This window comes from Mobula hypostoma, chromosome 20 (genome assembly GCF_963921235.1).
Source record: "Mobula hypostoma chromosome 20, sMobHyp1.1, whole genome shotgun sequence".
In the NCBI taxonomy this organism is placed as follows: Eukaryota; Metazoa; Chordata; class Chondrichthyes; order Myliobatiformes; family Myliobatidae; genus Mobula; species Mobula hypostoma.
Window position 1 is genome coordinate 42,883,217 of NC_086116.1, and position 16,248 is coordinate 42,899,464.

A 16,248-nucleotide genomic window follows, 5' to 3' on the forward strand; every position below is an offset into this window, starting at 1 on the left:
AGAGATTTTCTATGTGCAAAGAGAAGACCCAAGCAGACTCTGGCAGAAGAGGCCTTGACAGGTATCTTCCAAGTTTGAGATTCATAGAGTCGTAGAACACCACAGCTCAGAAGCAGGCCCTTTGTTGTACCTAGTCCATGCCAAGCTATGCTGCTTAGTCCCATCTACCTGCACCTGGTCCACAGCCCTCCATACTCCTCCCGTCCATGTACCTTACCAAACTTCTCAGTGTTGAAATCAAATCTTTCCCCAGCATGGAGAAATTTCACCTGACAGAATATCTCATGATGAGCTTCAGGCTACTGCAAGTACTGTTGTCTTGTACAGACTCACACAAGCCACACAAACTGAAGTCACTAGTGACCTGCAAACTGAGAGAGTTCAATGATCTTTCTTTTGAAATATTAAGTTAAACGTTAAAATCCTTGTGTTCCAGTTGTCCACATTTTGTACTTTTATTTACACAATATTTTCAGTATATTACAATTTTCCACTCATTTACTAGTTTTAAGATGCTTCATGACCACTGAGCCGTAAAATGATTTTATACAATATGCCATCATCTTTCATTCAGACTCTGGCAAGCACCCAACGTAATAGTTATGGGGTTTCTTTTTAATGACATGATGTAGGGGTCAACTTACTGTTTTAAAATATTTTTGAAACAGTTTCTGCACATTTTCTCCTAGGTCACTTTTACTTTTCATGAAGGTTTCACAATGTTGCTGAAGCAAAACTAAAAGTACTTTGTTCTGTTTCCATGAATTTCAAAGTTCAAAGTAAAATTTATTATCAGAGTACATGCATGTCACCACATCCAAACCCGAGATTCTTTTTCCTGCAGAAATACTTAGCAAAGCTATTGAATAGTAACTGTAAACTGGGTCAATGAAAGAACAAGAGCCAAGAAGAGAACAAACTGCGCAAATGTAAATATAAATAAATAGCAATAAATAATGAGAGCATAAAATAACAAGATAAGAGTCCTTAAAGTGAGATTGTTGGTCAGGGGGACAACTGAATAGATGAGTGCATTGAAATTGGAAATATAATAGGCATAGAACACTACAGCACAAAAAACAGGCCCATTGACCCACACCCGGACCATAGCCCTTTGTACCATTCCCATCCGTGTACCTATCCAAAATTACTCTTAAATGTCGAAATCCGAATCCACCTCTTCCACCCGCAGCTGGTTCCATACTCTCACCACCCTCTGAATGACGTTTCCCCTCATTCCCTTTAAACATTTCACCTTTCACCCTTAACCTATGACCTGTAGTAGTAGTCTCACCCAACCACGGTGGGAAAAGCCTGCTTGAATTTATCCTATCTATACCCCTCATAAATTTCGTACATCTCAATCAAATCTCCCCTCATTTTCCTACGCACTTGGGAATAAAGTCCAATTTATTTAATCTCTCCCTATAACTCAGTTTCTCAGCTCCTAGCAACATCTTTATAGAAAAGTAGAATACTTTATTAGAATAAACTTGTTAAAATGAAGTAATAAGTTATTATTACCATATCTTTTTGACTGCAATAAAACAGCTAGATTCCAAACTTTCATTACTACTTTTCTAATTTTTTTCCTCTCCATCAAATCATATCTAACATTTTTGAGTAAGAGTGATCTTACGCATTTATCTGCCTGATTTCAGTGCACTGTTTATTGGTTTTACACCCCTAGTTAAGCACAATAACAATAATCATATTGTTACTGTATTTTGGACTTTATACACCCTTTGAGTTAAGCACAGTAGCAGTAATCATATTAAGGCACACTATTTCTGTGCTTGGACAGGGGAAAGTTTTCTGATTAATTGAGAGAGTTCATTTATGAACAGTGTGCAAAAATTAAATTTTGAGATGATTTTTGAAAAATACATTGTATGGAAAAATAATATACTGCAGGAAGCCTAAAGTTTTTGCATTCTATCTTGTGCTCTGCCAAGGTGCTGTGATAATCTTTGGAACTAAATAAGTAATTTATTAGCATTTGGCAAAAATGCTGGAATTGTTGCTACCTGGTTCAAAATTTATCTTGGAGGCTTCCACGTGAATATGCTTAATAGAATATCTAGGGAGGGTTATTATTATTTAACTATAAGATTGTTTCATCATTGAGATGGGGCATTTTATTGTCTGCTGTGTAATTACTGTACTTGGGTTTGAATGATCTGTCATATTAAAATGAATTGTGCTGTTTTCTGATCAGTTAACACTAAAACCAGCCAAATGTACTCTTCCCTACTGTTTAATATACCCACACTTAACTATTGGAAGCTGTATGTAAGAGGGAAGAACACGGTAGACCTTCAGCTAAAAACCCTTTTCAACACCAGTCAGTTTGTGTGTTGGAGAATGACAGTGGGAGATTGTTTTGCCGTGAAGGATTGAATGGACTATTGATTCCTTTATCTAGACTGGGTTTCAATCATTGGGTCAGTGCCAGGAAAATGGACTGCCTTCTGTAGAGTTAAGAAGAGCGGGTAGTTATAATGTTGAAATTATCAAAATTCTTATAGCGTGAAGGGAGCCAGCAGGGAGGATATTATCCCAGTCCGAGGAGTCAAAAGCCAAAGGTCCAGATTCAAATAAGGGTTTTCAAATGAAATGAAACCATAAGATATAGAAGCAGAGTTAGGCCATTCAGCCCATCTTGTCTGAGCCATCATGACTGATTTACTATCTCCCTCAATCCCATTCTCCTGCCTTCTCCCTGTAACCATTGACACTCTTTTACTAATCATGAGCCTCCATTTTAACTCTGCTCAATGACTTGGCCTCCACACCAGTCTGTGGCAATGAATTCCACAGGTTTGCTACCCTCTTGGTTAAAGTAGCTCCACCTTGTGAGAAGGGGAGAAATTTCCTTGCTTGCAGGGGGGTGGATCTTTGGAATTCTTCATCCTAGAGAGTTTTAGAGGCTCATTCTGCTCATTCGAAACAGAGCTTGATAGATTACTGGATACTAAGCGAAAGTCCGGTTTTCACATGCTTGGGTAAATCAGCCAAGATCTTGATAAATGACAAAGAAAGCTCAAAGGGCCACGTAGCCAAATCCTGCTCCTCGTTGTGTTCCCAAAGGGGGATGATTGTGTGGTTCACCAAAGTGCTTTTCCTGTTTTACAGCAATTTGTGAGAAATATGGAGACTGGACAGAATTTCTTATTCGGGATTTGACTGGTGCAAGGACAGCTCCTGCCAATCTTCTGGAAGGGGTAAGCATCTACAAATGATCAGAGATGAGCTCTAGGGAACGTGAATCTCTGAACTTGCCCTTTGAGTAATTGTAATGTAGGGAAAACACACTCACACATGCTCGCTCGCTCACTCACCCGTCCGCACATTTGCACTCAATTACTGCTAGAGTATGTCTCCATTTTCAATGTTAGAAATGATTTGTATGCAGCGAAACCGTACAACATAAAATAAGAGATGGCAATGTGTAAATACATGCAGAATATGCAGTTTTCTGGTATTTAGAGAGTTTTAATGGGTACTGACTTCCAGTTTGTGCACTCTACAATTTTCCTCTTATTTGAAACAGCCGCTGAGAGGGAAGAACACCGTGGACCTTGTTACGCCTAAATCACTCATTGAACTTCAGGATGCTAAAAACCCTTTCCAATTCTGGATTGTCCGTGTGATAGAGAATGTCGGTGGGAGATTGTGCCTGCGTTATGAAGGACTGAACGATATTGAAGATCACGACCAGTGGTTATTTTATCTGGACTGCAGACTCCGCCCAGTGGGATGGTGCCAGGAAAATGGCTGCAAGCTTGAGGCTCCAACAGGTAAGTGTTACAAGTCTAGGAAAGGACAAAGGAGCTGGTGTACAAAACGTGACCATTTAATGGTCTGCTATTGTGCAATATATCAGTAATCCACCATATTAACCAGGTCATTGGCTGAGCATAAGGTTCCCTGCATGGTCAGAATTTCTTTGGCTGTGGAACCTAATCTTGCCTGAGGAATGGACAAAAGGTAAAATTAAAGGTGAGCTCTATTTATCACATATACATCAGAACACACAGCGAAATGGATCATTTGCGCACAGTCCGTGCTCAGGGCAGCCCGCAAGTGTCCCCCTGCTTCTAATGTCAACACAGCATGCCCATAACTTACTGACCCTGACTCGTGTGTTTCTGGAATGCGGACAGAAACCAAAGGAAACCCATGCAGTCACGGGGAAAGCGTACAAGCTCCTTACAGACAGTGGCAGGAATTGAACCCCAGTCTCTCAGCTAGTGCTGTAGCAGCTGACCACTACGATACCATGCCACTCCAGGAGTCCCCCTTGATTCAATACCAATTACATTTTTTAAAAGGTCATGGAATTTGATCGTAAAAAAATCCTTTCAGAAGGGAAGAGAGAGAGAAACAGGAAGGACAAGCATTAACAGAAAACTGCCTGTAGATCAGGGGCATTTTTGGCCTTTTACAACGAAATCCTGTAGCAGGTAAAGGGTGGTGATGTAAGAGTGCTTGCTCCTCATCTTAGAGAAAGCAACCTAACAAAAAATCTAGCTGACTCTGGCAAAAGCCTCCTCCTCTTGAACACCTGCTGCTATGAGGCACCAGTTCAAAGGATTCCACGCAGCTGTGCTTTCGTAAAAATGGTTGAATACCCAATTAGAATAAAGATTTACCTCAGAACACATACAGGGAAGCCGAATGAACGATTTTTAATTGACCTTTTACACTTTATACTGAGCATTAACTTCTGACTGCAACATTCATATTTGTTCAAGGTAGAGGCTGAAATAAAAAGAAATAATTTCTGGAAATTGCTTGACCTGTACGAGAAGGTTGCAATCTGTGTACATTATTTTTAGATTAGTTTGCCAAGCAATATTTCTTGCCTAGTAGGCAATTATAAAAATATAAAAATGTTATAAAAAGGGCAGCACAGTGGGGTAGCGGTTAGTGTAACACTGTTACAGTGCTAGCTGCAAGATCAGGGTTTGATTCCTGCGGCTGTCTGTAAGGAGTTTGTGTGTTCTCTCCTTGACAACATGGGATTCCTCTGGTTGCTCTGGTGCGATGCATTTCGCAATATGTTTTGATGTACATGCGACAATAAAGCTCATCTTTAAAAAAAATACAATTCATATCGTCATTGCAGGGTATTTTACAACAGGATTAAACCATAAGACCAAAAGGCAAAGGGACAGAATTAGGCCACTTGGCTCATTGAGTCTGCTCTACCATTCCATCATGGCTGATTTATTATCCCCTTCAACCCCATTCTCCTGCTTTCTCCCCATAACCTTTGACACCCGTATCAAGAAACCATCAACCTCTACTTTAAATATTATCCAATGACCTGGCCTCCACAGCTGCCTATGGCAATAAATTCCACAGATTCATCGCCCTCTGGCTGAAGAAATCCCTCCTCATCTGTTCAAAATGGACGCCCCCTCTATTCTGCAGCTATGCCCTCTGGTCCTAAACAACACTACTGGAAACATCCCCTTCGTGTCCCCTCTCTCTGGGCCTTTCAAAATTTGATAGGTCTCAGTGAGATTCCCCTCACTCTTCTAAACTCTAGTGAGTACAGGCCTAGAGCCATCAAACGCTCCTCATTGTTAACCGTTTCATTCCCAGAACTATTCCCTGGATCCACCTGTGGATCCTCTCCGTTGCCAGCACGTCCTTTCTTAGATAAGGGGCCCAAAACTGCTCTCAATACTCCTCATGCGGTCTGACCAATGCCTTAATGCATCAGCATTACATCCTTTTATGTTCTAGTCCTCTTAAAATGAATGCTAACATTGCACTTGCTTTCCTTACCACTGACTGAACTTCATAACATGAAGAGCCACTGACACCAGAAGGCTGTGTTTCATTGGTAGGTGGGCATATGAAAGTATTGGCATCCTTCTTGCTTTTTTTCCCCCTCTCGCCCCAGCCTCTCCACCCACCCTCTTCTCCCCCCATCCTCTTCTCCCCCTTCCCCTCCTGCCCCCTATTTTAACATTCCTTCACTCCCATTATTCTGTCTTTCTCTGCTCTTTTAAATTATCTGCTTTTCCATTACTACTTACTTCATATGTCTGTTTTCCTCCAAACCCCTCACTGTTTCATTCTCTCCTGCTCTAATGCCAAAAATATCCCTGATATTTAATCAGTTTCTGTTTTGTTTTGTTCTTTTCTGTCCCTGCCTTTCTTCCTATTTGAAGGGATTTTATTTACTATCAAAATTTGTGACTTCTTAAACAGAATTGGCATTTTTAATGAAGAAGGTCCCTTGTCCATTCTTCCAACCAAATTAGTAGATGTTGTTTAAGTTATTAAGCAACAGCAAAAATACACACACAGTGGCCACTTTCAGGTGCATCTTGTGAAGGAAAATATCTAATCAATCAATCATTTGGCAGCAACTCAATGTGTAAAGGCATGCAGACATGGCCAAGAGGTTCAGTTGTTGTTCAGACCAAACATCGGCATGGGGAAGAAATGTGATCTAAGTTACTTTGACTATGGATTGATTGTTGGTGCCAGATGGGATGGTTTGAGTATCTCAGAAACTGCTGATCACATAGGATTTTCATGCATAACAGTCTCTAGAGTTTACAGAGAATGGTGCGAGAAACAAAAAACATCCAGCGAGTGGCAGTTCTGTGGGTGAAAACGCCTTGTTAATGAGAGAGGTCAGAGGAGGATGACCAGGCTGGGTCAAGCTGACAGGAAGGCGGTAATAACTCAAGTGACCATGCATTACAACAGTGGTGTGCGGAAGAGCATCTCTGAATGCACAACACTTCAAACCTTTAAGTGGATGAGCTACAGCCATAGAAGATCACAAACATACACACAGTGGCCACTTTATTAGACACAGGAGCTACGTAATGAAGTGGCCACTGGGTGTATATTCCAGAGTGTTGTATAAAATTCCAAGGGATTCTATATATACAGTCTCATTCTATTCAAATTTCTACGCACCTACTTCATGATTTACCATGTTGAACCTGCTTTCAAAAAGCTCTTCACATATTACTTTTCATCAGTCCATACATTAGTGAGCCCTCAGGTGCCATTTGCAAACCTCCTCAATTATTATATAAATATTCACAGCATAATAATCTAAATCTGTTATGTCAATACACTTCTTCCTCTTAAGTGTATTAATGCATAAGGACTTCATTGCAGAATCTAGAAGTTAGCAGTTAACTTTTACCCTGTTGAGATCCTATTGAGATTTGCAAATGTGTTCTATAAAAATATTAATATATACATAATTGCTGACATCTATTTTCTTTTATATTTGAAAAGCAATGTACTCTGTGAAATTGCACATCACTTTTGATGATGGGCATGCCTTACAGGCTTGTCACAGCTGAATTTTTGCATATTGGCATCTTTATAAAGTGTTGGCTATGCTATGCGTCACTAACTAGAAGCTCTTACAACAACACAAGAGACCATCCAGTCCATTTAGTAAATGACAGTTCCTTGGAGAACAAACTTCAATCTAATTTTCAAATTAAATATCGAAGTACGTACATGTCACCATATACTACTCCACTATTCACTTTCTTGTGAGAAATACAGTAGAATCAGTAAAAAAAAACTACACACAAGCAAAGTCAGACAAGCAACCAATGTGGAAAAGAAGATACTATGCAAATACAAGGAAAAAAAACCCAAAAAATCGTAATAAATAAGTAATACTGAGAACATGGGTTGTAGAGGCCTTTTAATTGAGTTTGTAGGTTCTGGAATCGGTTCAGAGATGTGGTGAGTGAAGCTGTCCATGCTGGTGCAAGAGCCTGGTGGTTGAAAGGTAATAACTTCTCCGGAACCTGGTGATCTGGGGCCTAAAGCTCGGGTACGACCTCCTTGATGGTAGAAGCAAGATGAGAGCATGACCTGGATAATGGAAGCCCTTGATGGATGTTCCTTGTTGTGGCAGCACACTTTGTAGATGTCCCCAGTGGTGGGGAGGGCTTTCCCTGTGATGGACTGGGCTGTATACACTACTTTTTGGAGGATTTTTCCATTCAAGGGCATTGGTGTTTCCATACCAGTCAATATACTCTCCACCAAACATCCATAGAAGTTTGCCAAAGTTTTAGATGTCATATCAATAATAAAAACTTTATTGATCCTGAGTGGGATATTCTTTCATTACAGCAGCAACATTTAAAAACACACTTAGCAGTGTGCAGACTTAACTAATAATGAAGTACAGAATAATAATGCACATCTCTGTCTGCTCGGATGGTCTTGAAATGCTCGTGTAACCAGGTTGAACACAAAAACACTGCACTCCCGGTGTTCCCTCTGGGTTTTGCTCAGTGCACTAAGCTCATCCATTTTATTTCCCAAAACCTCAAGTTTCCCATGATGATTGCGGGGACAGAAGGTTTCTCCTTTTTGCCCTGACCTTCGCTGCAGCTCTGCGGCCTTGGCGGTGCCTCACAAGTTCCCGCGGGATCTCGGACCACGCTCCGGAAGTAGCATCAGTGTGCGAATCTTTACAAACTCCTAAGAAGTAGAGGCGCCACCGTGCTTTCTTAGTAATTGCACTTGTGTGCTGGGCCCAGGACAGGTCCGCTGAAATGATAACACAGGAATTTAAAGTTGCTGGCCCTCTTCATCTTTGATCCTCCAATGAGGGCTGGCTCATAGACCTCTGGTTTTCTCTTCCTGAAGTAATCGGCGCCTCAGTCTTGCTGACATTGAGAGAGAGGTTGTTATTGTGGAACCACTCAGTCAGATTTTCAGTCTGCCTCCTAAATGTTGATTCATCACCACCTTTGATTTGGCCAGTGACAGCAGCATTGTTAACAACCTTCAAAATACCATTGGAACTGTGCTTAGCCACACAGTTGTGAATCTAAAGCTAGCAGAGCAGAAGGCTAAGCACACAGCCTTCTGGTGCGCCTGTGCTGATGGAGATTGTGGAGGCGATGTTGCCAATCCAAACTGACTGGGGTCTGCAAGGGAGGAAATCGAGGATTCAATTGCACAAGTTGAGGTATTAAGGTCAAGGTCTTGAAGGCTATTGATTAGGTTTGAGGGGCTGATAGTACTGAATGCCAAGCTGTAGTCGATAAAGAGCATCCTGATGTATGCACCTTTTCTATACAGATATTCCAGGGTAGAGTGAAGAGCTGTTAAGATGGCATTTACTGTGCACTCGTGTGCCACTAGGCACATTGGAGTGAATCCCTGTCACTGCTCAGACAGGAGTTGGTACGTTTCATTACCAAGTTCTCAAAGCACTTCATTGTGGTTGTAAGTGCTACTAAATAATACTCGTTGAGGAAGACCACAGCATTCTTGGGCACTGGTATAATTGAAGCCTGCTTGAAGCAGGTGGCTGTCTCAGACTCCTGAGGCGAGAGGTTCAAGATCTCAGTGAACACCCCAGCCATTGATCAGCGCGGCTCTTTAGGATTTTGCCAGGTACCCCGTCTGGGCAGGGTGCTTTTTTTGGGTTCACCCTCCTGAAGGATGCTCACATGTTGGCCTCGGAGACTGAGATCGTAGGATCATTGGGGGATTTGGCAGTTCGTGATGGTTCATATTTTGACAGTCAAAGGCATTGAGCTCATCTGGAAGCAAAGCCCTGTTTTTGCCTATGTTGTTTGACTTTGTATATGTAAATATAACAGAAGAAAATCATTTTTAAACATCAATCAGTATTTAAATTAAAAATTAAAAAATAGATTCAAAGTATCCTGAGATGAGGCTTGCATGTTAATACAGTAAGTTAAATTTGTATTGCATTATTTATTTATATAATCTTTAAGCTATTTTGAAAGTACAGTACTCATAACAATGTTCTTTTTGTCTTAGGAACATTGCTTTATTAGTACATGGGTTTCTACAAGTAAAGTAGTTGTCTGGTTTACAATATAGGTGGTACTAAAGTTGAAGATGAATAAATTTTGTCCCCAAAAGTGCTCCCAAATTTAATTCCTCCTTAATCTGCAGAATTTATATGTTCAAGCTTACATCAAAAATGTCTGGGAAATATATATGAAGTGATTTGAATTTTAAAACTACATTTATTTTATGTCAATCCTTTGCCATTGATTTCACAGTGGGCGAGATTGTAGAATACTAAATTTTACTTGGTTAGCAGAAGGATGATGCAAGTAAAGTAACTACAAGGGCTTCTGATTTTTTTTCTCTTTCTTGTCTTGACATATCTTTGAATTTGAATTTTGAACATATAACTTTGAAATCATTCCAAATGTAAGCCCTGTCCTAGTTTATTGTGCTCTGATCACTCTATATTTTTTTTTGCAAACTGATGGAACATAGGGATCATACAGTTCTTAGAGATCATACCGTGTCCACTTTATTAGGTACAGGAGTGTAGCTAATAATCAAAATCGGCATCAAACATAAAATGTCACCGGCATGTGTTGTGAAATTTGTTAACAGCAGCAGTACAATGTAATAAATGATAATATAGAAAAAACTAAGTAAATAAATCAATTACATTAAGTATATAGATGTATATTAAATAGATAGTGTGTTGGCATGTGGTTAAGGCATTGGTCTAATGATCTGAAGGTCACTAGTTCAAGTGTCAGCTGAGGCAGTGTGTATGTCCTTGAGCAAGGCACTTAACCACACATTGCTCTGCGACGACACCGGTGCCATGCTGTATTGGCCCTAATGCCCTTCCCCTTGGACAACATCGGTGGCGTGGAGAGGGCAGACTTGCAGCATGGGCAACTGCTGGTCCTCCATACAACCTTGCCCAGGCCTGCACCCTGGAAACCTTTCAAGGCGCAAATCCATGGTCTCACAAGACTAACGGATGCCTATCATCAAATAGATAAATTAAAAATAGTGCAAAAACAGAAATAATAACAGTGAGGTAGCATTCATGGGTTCGATGCCCATTTAGGAATTGGATGACAGAGGGGAAGAAGCGGGATGTGTGCCTTCAGGTTTCTGTCCCTCCTTCCAGGTGGTAACAATGAGAAGAGGGCACGTCGGGGATGATGGGGTTCCTTGATAATGGACGCCGCCTTTCTCAGGCACCGCTCCTTAAAGATGTCTTGGATACTACGGAGACTAGTGCTGGAGCTGACTAATTTTACAACTTTCTGTAGCTTTTTTCAATCTTGTGCGGTAGCCACACTCCCCTACCCCCCCCCCCACTGTACCAGACAGTGATGCAGCCTATCACAATGGTTTCCACGGTACATCTGTAGAAGCTTTTGAGTGTTTTAAGTGACAAATCAAATCTCGTCAAACTCATAATGAAATATAGACGCTGTCTTGCCTTCTTTATAACTGCATCGATATGTTGGAACCAGGTTAGATCTTCAGAGATCTTGACACCCAGGAACTTGAATTGCTCCCTCTCTCCACTTCTGATCCCTCCATAAGGACAGGTGTGTGTTCCCCGTCCTACTCTTTCTGAAGTCCACAATCAGTCCTTCGGTCTTAATGACATTGAATGCAAGTTTGTTACTGTGACACCATTCAACTAGCTGGTATATCTCACTCCTATACGTGCTCTCGTCTCCATCTCAGATTCTACCATCAATGGTTGTATCATCAGCAAGTTTAGAGATGGCATTTGAGCTGTGCCTAGCCACACAGTCATGGGTATCGAGAGAGTAGAGCAGTGGCTAAGCACACACCCCTGAGGTGTGGCAGTGTTGATCGTCAGCAAGGAGGAGATATTATCACCAATCCACGCACATCGTGGTCTTCTGGTTAGGAATTCAAGGATTCAGTTGCAGAGGGAGCTACAGTTCCATAGCTTATTGATCAGGATTGTGACAATGATGGTGGTAAATGCTGAGCTGTAATGTGGCCACTGGAGTGGAACCCAGTGTGTAGCTCATCTGCTGCTGTGGCCCATCCACTTCAAGGCTTGATGTGTTGTACATTCAGAGATGCTTTTCTGCACATCACTGTTATAATGCATGGTTATTTGAGTTACTGATATATTGCTGCCACATTGAACCAGTCTGGCCATTCTCCCCTGACCTCTCATAAACAAGGCATTTTCACCCACAGAACTGGCACTCGCTGGATGTTTCTTTGTTCTTCCCACCATTTTCTGTAAATTCTAGAGATAATCGTGGGTGAAAACCAGAGAAGATCAGCAGTTTCGGAGCTAGAAACTACCCTATCTAGCACCGACAATTATTCCACAGTTAAAGTCACTTAGATCACATATCTTCCTCATTCTGATGTTTGGTCTGAACAGCAACTGAACCTCTTGACCATGTCTGCATGCTTTTATGCATTGAGTTGCTGCCACATGATTGGCTGATATAATTGTATTAATGTACAGGTGTACTTCATGAAGTGGACACAGTATAAATCAAAGAACTTAATAAATTTCATAATTCAAACTCTGGCTTTATACTACATTGTGTAAAACAGATATTCTTTTACATGTCCCTAATATGTTGATTGATTCTGTTTGTTCCCGCTGTGTAAGGTAGTGATTAGTATCTTTCATCAAAACTTCAAGCTCAGTAATCTCAAATCAAAGTTGCTCTTGATCACATTTGGGTTTGATGCCTTTTAAAGCCTCATGAGGGATGGTCGGACTTGGAGTACTATGAGTCATTTTGGGCCCCTTATCTAAGAGAGGACATACTGGCATTGGAGAGAGAGTAGAGGAGGTTCATGACAATTATTTGGGAAAGAAAAGGTTAATATATGAGGAGTATTTGATGCTTCTGGGCTTGTACTTGTTGGAGTTTAGAAGAATGGGGGTGGGGATCTCATTGAAACCTATTGAATATTGAAAGGCCTAGTTGGAGTGAATGTGGAGATGATGTTTCCTAGAGTGGGGGACTCCAGGTTCAGTGGGCACAGCCTCAATAGAAGGACTTCCCTTTGGAACAGAGATGAGGAGGAATTTCTTTAGCCAGAGGATGGTGAATCTGTGGAATGTATAAACACAGACAATTGTGGAGGCCAAGTCATTGGGTATATTTAAAGCAGAGGTTGATGGGTTCTTGATTAGTAACGGTGACAAAGGGCATGAGGAAAAGGCAGGAGAATGGGGTTCCAGGGGATAGTAAGTCAGCCATGTGTGATAGAGCGGACTTGATGGACCAAATGGCCTAATTCTGTTCCTATGTATTATCGTTTTATGGTCTTATTTTAATAGAATTGCGAGACTATTTCTGCAAAATACCACTTTCTGAGATAGAAAAGCAACAATAGCTTAAACAGTATGTTGGGAAGAACAGTACAAAAGGATGGATTTCTCAATTATGGATATTGTATTTTAAATTGCCTGAAAAGATTGTAGATAATGGTGGATAGTGAACAAGATGCTCCTTGCTCTCTTGCAGAAATCCAGTCTCTCAAAAGTGACTTGGAATGGAAAGATGCCCTTGAAAAGGCCTTGTCTGAAGCTGAAAAGTTTTCATTACCACTGGAAGTGTTTAAGGTAATTGTTTTAACTTATAGCAATACAGATACAATACCCTGCAACTTCCTCTCAAATACCAGTCAACTTCTGTGTGATTCTTTTTGTTGATAACCCATGCTGAGGGATAGTTTAATATAGCCAGTTAACCCAATATAACGTAATTAGGATATGCGAAGGAACTGCAAGAAACACATCCATAATGAGAATTAGTAAAGTACGCAAGTACTGCCCAAGATCTCCTAAATACAAATTCAAGATCTGGTCATTTCATTTTGAAAATTAACCCTATTAGGGAAGAAATGTCCAAAGTCTTACAAAATGAATCTTACAAAAGATGTCTGGTTTGGGGATAGATGCAGGAAAAACAGACCATATAACAGGTACTAATGAAGGGTCTCGGCCCAAATCGTCAATGTTTATTCATTTCCTTTCATGCTACCTGACCAGCTGAGTTCCTCCGGCAGTTTGTCTTGCTCCGGATTCCAGCATCTACGGAATCTTTTGTGTTTATGTGTGGTGTATAACATTTTTGCCAAAAATTGGAAGGTAATTTCAAATACAATGCAAGCTGAATAATTTCTGTCATTTGTACCTTATGACAGACAACCAGTGCATTACCTGCATATTTTGCAAAAGTCATTGCTAAAATTGGCTAAAATTAAAACAGGCTTGTCTAACTGCATTCAAGATGGTGTTGTTTTGAATCCGGTGCATTATGAAGACATCACAGGAACTGTATGGCCCACAGCATTCTCCAGTCCATTTTATTGCCTAATAGCCAACCTACACACATGAAGAAGCAGCAGACTGAATGAAGAAAAAGAAATTGCCATTGACCATGTGGCCTGTTCTATCATGGAAATGCCCTTAAAGCCACGGTGACCCTCCTAGCCATTAAATAATCTGCTAAACAAGGATGCATTGCTGAGGCTTAATAAGGCACATGGTGTATTGTGAGCAGTTTTGAGCCCCTTAGAAAAGTTGTGCTGGCATTGGAGATGGTCCAGAGGAAGTTCATGAGAATTTTTTTCTGGAAATGAAAGGGTTAATGTTTGAGGAGCTTTTCAAGGCTCTAGGCCTGTACTTGCTGGAGTTCAGAAGATTGGTTGGGGGTGGGGGGAATCTCATTGAAACCTATCAGATATTGAAAGCTCTAGAGTGGCTGTGGAGAGGATGTTTCCTACAGCGGGGGAACACCTAGAATAGGAAGGCACAACCTCAGAATAGAAAGACACCTGGAAGAGCAGAGATGACTCAGACCATGAGAGGCCTGTGTGGGGCAATTTCATGCCTTATAAGGCACAGATTGGAAGTCTGTGTGGGACGCTACTCCTCGCACAGACACTAGAACAATGTGTGATTAAGTGCCTTGCTCAAGAACACAAACACGCTGCCACGTCTGAGGCTCGAACTAGCGACCTTGAGGTCACTAGACGAATGCCTTAACCACTTGGCCACGTGCCCACTAATGAGGAGGAATTTATTTAGCCAGCAGTTGGTGAATTTGTGGAATTCATAGGCATCAGCAGCTGTGAAGGGAAGGCCAAGTCATTGGGTATATTTAAAGTGCAGTTTGATTTGTCAGGGAGTCAAAGGTTACGGGGAGAAGGCAGGAGAATGGTGTTGAGTGAGATAATAAAGAAGCCATGATAGAATGGTGGAGCAGACTCGATGGGTTGAATGGCCTAATTCTACTCCTGTGCCTTATGGTGTACGCCTATTGTCTAGCACTTGGTGTATAACATCCGACTCCTTGGCAATACAAATACTTCTTAGCTATTTCTTAATGTCACAAGAATATCTGCTTGCACAGCCACTTAAACAGTGCAGAGCAGAACCCACCCACCTTCTGGATGAAAAAAAGTCTTCCTTGAATCACATCTAATTCTCTTCTCCCTGACCTTGAAACCTATACCCTCTAGTAGTAAATATCTCTGCTTTGGTTCCTGTTAGTCACCTTGTATACAGACAGTCTTGTGTCCAGAATCTCTTTAGGGGCATACAATCAATCTATGTATATTCTATGTATATCATCAACATAATATTTCTATATTACTGTTTCCTTTAGTGCTGCATCAGATCCGGGGTAACAATTATTTTGTTCTCCTTTACACTTGTGTACTGGAGATGACATTGAACAATAATGAATCTTGAATCTTGGGAGCATGGTTAATACTGTTGGCAAATGGGGCCAGCTCAGGAAGGCACCTTGGTTGGCCTGGTTGAGTTGTGCCTAAAGGTCTGTTTCTGCGCTGTATGACTCTATTCAACTTGTTAATTATTTTTATACCTCCAGGCAGAGCCCCAGTCAGTGTCTTCCACTCAAAGGAAAGCAAACCCAGCCTATCCAGTCTCTCCTTATAATTGAAATGTTCCACCACAAGCAGCATCCTGATGAATCTGCTCTATATCTAGTGCAGTCACGTCCTTCCCATAACTTGTTGTCTAGAGCTGTACAGATTACTTGAGCTGTGGCCTAACAGATAGTTTTGAGCTGTTACACCATTTTTTTTTTTGCTCTTATATTCTGCATCTGGGCTAATGAATGCATTATTCCTACTGTCGTAATGTATTCTTGGGATGCACACCAAGGTTTCCCAGTCCTTTATATCGTTCCTTTGAACATGGACTACAATCTGATCATTTATCATATTATTAATACTCTGATTTGTCTTTGTTTTGTACCCAAAATAGGTGACTTCTTACTTTTCCACATTCTATTCTGTCATGTTCTGACTTACCTGCTCAGCTTGTCCATATCCATTGATGCCTCTCTGCGCTGTCCTCCATACTCCTTGCCCCATTTTGTGAACTTGAAAATTTGACATTTTGCCTCCTCAGCCAAATTAGACCGTGAACCATAG

The 16,248-nt window shown here is 41.0% G+C and overlaps 1 protein-coding gene across 4 annotated transcripts in view; it reads left to right on the top strand.

The window, feature by feature from the left end:
* sfmbt2 (Scm like with four mbt domains 2) overlaps positions 1 to 16,248 on the top strand; it is a 226,853-nt gene that overhangs the window by 86,489 nt on the left and 124,116 nt on the right. For all 4 annotated transcript variants that reach the window (XM_063072736.1, XM_063072738.1, XM_063072739.1 and 1 more), the window contains 3 exons: positions 3,136 to 3,224; positions 3,554 to 3,800; positions 13,305 to 13,402. In XM_063072736.1, coding sequence (XP_062928806.1) covers positions 3,136 to 3,224; positions 3,554 to 3,800; positions 13,305 to 13,402 — 434 coding nt within the window. The remainder of the gene's footprint in view (positions 1 to 3,135; positions 3,225 to 3,553; positions 3,801 to 13,304; positions 13,403 to 16,248) is intronic.